Source organism: Eimeria acervulina, genomic scaffold (assembly GCF_000499425.1).
Source record: "Eimeria acervulina Houghton genomic scaffold, Eah_scaff1044, whole genome shotgun sequence".
NCBI lineage: Eukaryota > Apicomplexa > Conoidasida > Eucoccidiorida > Eimeriidae > Eimeria > Eimeria acervulina.
In genome coordinates this window covers 1-6,444 of record NW_013550413.1, presented here as the reverse complement: position 1 = coordinate 6,444, position 6,444 = coordinate 1, and the positions used below count along the sequence as shown (strand labels likewise).

Here is a 6,444-nt window from a genome sequence, read left to right as displayed (position 1 = left end):
TATACTGAAGGAGACAGTCTTTATTAGGGGAGACAGTTTTTAATATAGAGTGATTCCTTTAATAAAGAGTGTATCTTCTAGTAAATTATTAATTGTAGATAGTAGAAGAGACAGTCTCTATTATAGGAGACAGTTTTTATTATTTGAGAAAGGCTTCATTAAAGGAGACAATTTTTTTAAAGTAGACAGCCGCAGAGAAGACACACTGACAAGGAGGGAGAGACTGTCTCCTTTAAAGGAGACAGTCTCTCCCTCCGTTAATGAAATAGATGTTTATGATATATGCATATCTAAATAGATAATGCATGCAAATAAACATTATTTTTGTTTGAGTACGCAGCTAAATAATGTCCGTTTATTTGTTGCATCTGCATCCAATTATATCATCCACATGAAAAGATATAAATATAAGAGGTATTAATAATATCTTTTATATTTAAACCTCTTCATGCAGATGTTTACTACTGTCATCCCACCTCCATGTACACCCCAAACCAACCGCATACACCCCAAACAACGTACACCTGAATGCATGCACAGCTAAACCCTGCAAATAGAAACACTGCTACTCCAGCAGTGTCTCCTTTCGCCTCTTTCTCCTAAGCAGTGAGGAGACTCTTAGCTCTCCATACACCCCACAAAGACCTCCTCAGTGTACAGACAGCCCATAGGGCCCCCTTCTCCTGTACATACACCCCAAGGGCCACTTTAATATATCGAAAGAAGCCCCTTCTTCTCTTCAATTCACAAACGTCTCTCTGTCTCCTGTTCAGAGGAACCACCACCTTCTCCGATTTATAAATACAAACACCCATAAACAAACATTCATAAGGGGCCCCTTCTCAGCTTTATATAAAGCCTCTCTAAGGCCTCCTTAGGCCCCCTCCTTATATCAATAAGGCCCCCCTAATGAAACCCCACAAGGACCCCCTACCTACGCTTACAACACCCTCTCTACGGTTACAAAGGGGACCCTACCTATTTAGGTGTATAGGCATCCCTTATTTAGGTCTATAGGGGCCCCCCTGTTTAGGTGTATAGGGGCCCCCTATTTAGGTCTATAGGGGCCCCCTCCCTATGCTTGTCGGGGACCCCTCTTTAGTGTATACAGGCCCCCTTTTGAAGTGCATAGGGACCCCCTCTTTAGGTGTGTATGGGCCCCCTTTGAAGTGTATAGGGGCCCCCTCTTTTAGGTGTATAAAGGCCCCCTGTTTAGGTGTACAGGGGCCCCCTACAGATTTTAATTGGGGCCCCCCTTTCAGGTGTATAGGGGCCCCCCTTTTAGTGTACAAAGAGCCCCTGTTTAGGTGTATAGGGGCCTCCTTTTAGGTGTATAAAGGCCCCCTGTTTAGGTGTATAGGGACCCCGTTTTAAGTGTGTAAAGGTCCCCTGTTTAGGTGTATAGGGGCCCCCTTCTTAAGTGAATAAAGGCCCCTTGTTCAGGTGTATAGAGGCCTCCTTCTTAGGCGTATAGAGGCCCGCTGTACATGTGTATAGGGGCCCCCCCGGATGTTAATTGGGGCCCCCCTTTCAGGTGTATAGGAACCCCCCTTCAGTGGTGTAGAGGGTGCATGCACTTGCAAATGCCTCTTTCTTTGATTAAAAGGCACTTGTGTATTTTCTGGAAAACAAACAAAAGTTCGTTCGACGCGAATGGAGGCAGAAAAGAATCGTCACCTCTTCTGGTGCAAACCCAGCAACTCTCACACCTCCTATATATATTATATATATATATACATATATATATATATATATACGTATATATATATATATATACATATATATATATATACGTATATATATAATATATATAATATATATATATTTAAAGATTGATGTACATATACACACATATATACAATATATATAAAATACATATATGGATGTATAAAATATATGATACATATATATTCTATATTTGCATATATAAATAGATAGAAGGTGTATTGTATGTATATTATATACAATGCATATATTGTATAAGATGCATTTGAATATAATAATAAATAATGATGTTGTTTGCTACATTCGTGCAGATAAAAAGCCAGCGGGATTTTTGGGGTGTATGTACAATAAGAGTAGGGTTTAGGGTTTAGGGTTTAGGGTTTTTAGAATTTTTTATGTGATATCTTTAATCTTTTTTTTTTGTTTTTTTCGTTGATATGTCTCTTCTGTCTCTGCAGCTTCGATTCCCTTTTCATGCTTCTTCTTTTCTTTTGTTTCTTCTGCTATTTGCATAAATTTAAACTCGAATAAAGCTCTTTAATCTCTTTAATAAACCTATTCTTGGCTGCGTGACGGATCAACTTCATTGTGGGTGTTAACAAACCGTTCTCAGGTGTAAATGTATCATCTGTTAGCCAAATAGCTCTTATTAACTCAAACCCTTTAAGCTGTGCACGCCCTAATAACTCTAAGTCTTTTAGTATCTCCGCTTTCAATGCTTCATCCTTTAACAATGCCTCCATCGGCTCCCCAGCCTGTATGCACACACCCCAAACCCTAAACCCTAAACCCTAAACTCCAAACCCTAAACCCTAAACACCAAACCCTAAACCATAAACCCTAAATTCCTAGTATCGTCGAGCTGCTCCAAACGATATATCCCCCAGCCATAAAACCCTCACCTTGCCCTTGGTAACCCTAAACCCTAAACCCTAAACCCTAAACCCTAAACCCTAAGCCCTTGGAGTGAAACCACTCACCTTGTTGTTCTTCTCTGCCCACTTCCGCACCTCTGTAGGTGAAGGGACGATGATAGCAACCAGCACAGCCTGAAACCCCAACCCAGAAAGCGCAAATTCTAAACCCTAAACCCTAAACCCTAAACCCTAAACCCTAAGCTCTAGGCCTAGGGTTGTGAAGCTCTAAGATTCGTGTTTATAGGAGTTATCATTGTAGAAGACACTTTATTTTTAATTCAGGTGTATATACACCTCAAGTGAATCCCCGTAAACGAAAATCTGTTCAACCCAACGGCTTGCACTGTAAATGTTTTCGAGCCTCTCTGGTGCTATGTACTCTCCCTGAAACAAACAAGTGCCGAAAAAATAAATAATAAATAATTACAATAAATTAATGTAATACATAAATATAATAAACAAATATAATAAATATAATAAATACACACAATAAATAAATACAATACACCAGACAAATATAATAAATAAATACAGATTCAATGTATAAATAAACAAATACAATAAAAAACAATAAACAAATACAATAAATGAATGCAACAAAGACAGCAAATAAATACAAAGAATAAAGCATTTCAAACAAATGCAATAAAGAAGATATATCAATAGAGTAACAAAAATAACAAATACAATAAAACAATAAAAATAATAAACAAACAGAATAAACAAATGTACTAAACAAACACAGCAATAAAAATAACAAACAGAATAAACAAATGTACTAAACAAACACAACAAATACAACAACAAATACAATAAATACAATAAACACAATAAAAAGGAAATGAAAGCCGAGCAAACAAAACAGAGAAATAAAGGGGCTTTAACAAATACAATAAATACAAATACATCAGCATCGCCAGCAGCAACAGCATCAGCAACTGCAACAGCAGCAGCAACAGCAACAGCAGCAGCAACAACAGCAACAGCATCAGCATCAGCATCAGCAACAGCAGCAGCAGCGGCAACACCAACAGCATCAGCAGCATCACCAACAGCAACAGCATTGGCAAGAGCAGCAGCAGCAGCAGCAACAGCAACAGCAGCAGCAACAACAGCAGCAGCAGCAGCAACAGCAGCAACAGCAACAGCAGCAGCAGCAGCAGCAGCAGCTGTACATGTGCGAGTTTGAAGACATTTTTAACTCTATCGATAATCTTGTGCCGGCCGCTCGGCTGTATCTCCACCACATCTCCTGTGTGCAGCCACTGATCTTTATCGAATGTTTCTGCTGTTTTGTCTGCAGCAAGAAAATACTCCTTCATGAGGCTAGGGCCCCTCACCAGCAACTCTCCTCTGTACCAAACAACACACTAAACCCTAAACCCTAAACCCTAAACCCTAATACACACTCAAGCAAATGCACAACCCTAAACCCTAAAACCCTAAATACTCCACACACTATTTAAACTCTAATAAACCCTAATAAGCCCCTATAAACCCTAATAAACAAACCCTAACAAACCCTAATAAGCCCTAGCAAACCCTAATAAACCCTAATAAAGCCTACTACACCCTAATACGCCGCAGTAAACCCTAATAAACCCTAGCAAACCCTAGTAAAACCCAATAAACACTAATAACCCCTAATAAACCCTAGTAAACCCTAATAAACCCTAGGAAACCCAAATGCACCCTAATAAACACTAATAAATCCTAACAAACCCTAATAAACCCTAATAAACCCTAATAGACCCTAATAAGTCCTACTACACCCTACTAAACACTAATAAACCCTAATAAACCCTAACAAACCCTAATAAACCCTAATAAACCCTAATAAACCCTAATAAAACCCCGGAGCGGTGAGCACCTGGGAGGATTCCCCCTCGCGTCGTATTGCAGGCCTGGTAAGGAGACAACTTTAAATTCAGTTGAAACGAGGGGGCCTCCAATAGTCCCTTTGTTGCTGTCATCAGTGCTCTGCAGGAAGCAGATACCTGTCTCCGTCATACCCCAACCCTGCACCAAAGCAGCAACAGCAGCAGCAATAGCAGCAGCAGCAGCAACAGCAGCAGCAGAAATAGACAAGTGTACACTCCTCTCTCTTTCTTTCCATTTAATTCGTCTGCTTCTTCTGTCTCCTTGGCTATCACTCTCTGTCTGTCTGTCTCTATCTTTCTCTGTCTCCGTCTCTGTCTCCCCTTGGCTGTCTCTGTCTGTCTTTGTTTTCTCGTTTCTGCTTTTGTCTTTGTTTGTCTCCTTTCCCATTCTCTCTGTCTGTCTGTCTGTCTGTCTGTCTCTCTGTGTCTCTGTCTGTCTCTGTCTCTGTCTCTGTCTGTCTCTCTGTCTCTGTCTCTGTCTCTGTCTGTCTGTCTCTGTCTCTGTCTGTCTCTATCTTCCTCTGCTGCTAACAGCCTCTCTGTACGTGCATCTCCGTCTCTGTCTCAAGCGCTGTCTCTCTTGCTGTATCCTTTTCTATCTTTGCTTTCTATCTCTTCTTTCTGTCACCTCTTCGATGTCTTTACTCTGTCTCCTTTTCCCTCCTCTTTCAATCTATATATTAAATTATTTGATATATAATTATATTATATTAAATTATTATATTATATTATATTATATTTAATTAAGTTTTTTGTAGAAAAATTAATTAAATTTTTTGTGTGTTTGAGTGTCTCCTCTTGTGTCTCTTCTATTTGTCTCCTTTACTATTTCTTTTTCTTTTATCTCTGTCTCCTTCAAGTGTCTCCTAAGCTGTCTCCTTTACCTCGCATATAACAGCAGACAAGTATAGCTGCAACTCTAATAACTGCTGCGGATCCATAGGAGCGCTCCCAACACAGACAGTGCGGATGTTGCCTCCCATACTTGCGCGAATGTTGCGGAATAGCTGCATCACAAACCCTAAACCCTCATTATAGACCCTAATTAAACCCTTATTATAAACCCTTATCATTAACCCTTATAATAAACAAATCCTTATAATAACAAGCCCCCATAATAAACCCTTATTATAAAAACCCTCATTATACGCATCAACCATTTTAAACACTTTTAAACCCTAAGTAACCCTCATTAACCCTTACAAACCCTCATAAACCCTAAACCCTAAACCCTCTATATAGGAAGAGTTGCAAGGCCCAACAAGTGCGCAATGAGGGTTTAGTGAGGGTTTAGCTGAGGGTTTATTCAACATGGTTTGCATGCATGTCTACACAAGACAGGATATACCCAACTGTTTGTGTGTAGTGATGGGTTTAGGGTTTAGGGTTTAGGGTAATTGTTAAGTTTCGCGGTGTCTGCTGAGATGTCTCCCAAGAGCTTTTCAAGCACGTCGAAGTGTTTTTCCTGCTTAATAACGAGGGTTTAAGGGTTTAATAACAAGGGTTTAAGTAATACAAGTTTAATGGTTTAATAACAAGGGTTTACAAGGGTTTAATAACAAGGGTTTAAGGGTTTAATATATGAATAATAAGGGTTTGAGAAATTAACAATAAGAGATTAAGGGTTTCTAGAATAAAAGTTAAGGTGTTTGACCCTGCTGCAGTTTAATACAATACTATTTAATTAGTTTATTGATAATATATTATAATATTCATGTTGTTTGTGCTGTAATTAACTTACAAGATCGGGGAGAAAGCTCGTGACGACCCTAGGATTGAGTTTATATTTCTGAACTTTGTTGTTAAGTGCCTTTCCAGCTAACCATTGCAAGAAAGGGTGTTTGTTTCGAATACCGGCATTGATCTTACTAGAGATTTTATTAAAGACACGAGGAACAGCAATAAAGACAGAAGGTTTAGCA

At 39.2% G+C, this 6,444-nt stretch overlaps 1 protein-coding gene across 1 annotated transcript; it reads right to left on the bottom strand.

Annotated features, from left to right (window-relative positions):
- Window positions 1–2,228: 2,228 nt before the first annotated feature.
- On the bottom strand, window positions 2,229–5,505 carry EAH_00054500 (long chain acyl-CoA synthetase, putative; the record flags this gene model as incomplete). The annotated part of the gene is made up of 5 exons (XM_013397778.1): window positions 2,229–2,480; window positions 2,706–2,774; window positions 3,818–3,995; window positions 4,513–4,661; window positions 5,407–5,505. The coding sequence occupies 5 exons, from the start codon at window positions 5,503–5,505 to the stop codon at window positions 2,229–2,231; spliced, it is 747 nt and encodes a 248-aa protein (XP_013253232.1).
- Window positions 5,506–6,444: the final 939 nt, after the last annotated feature.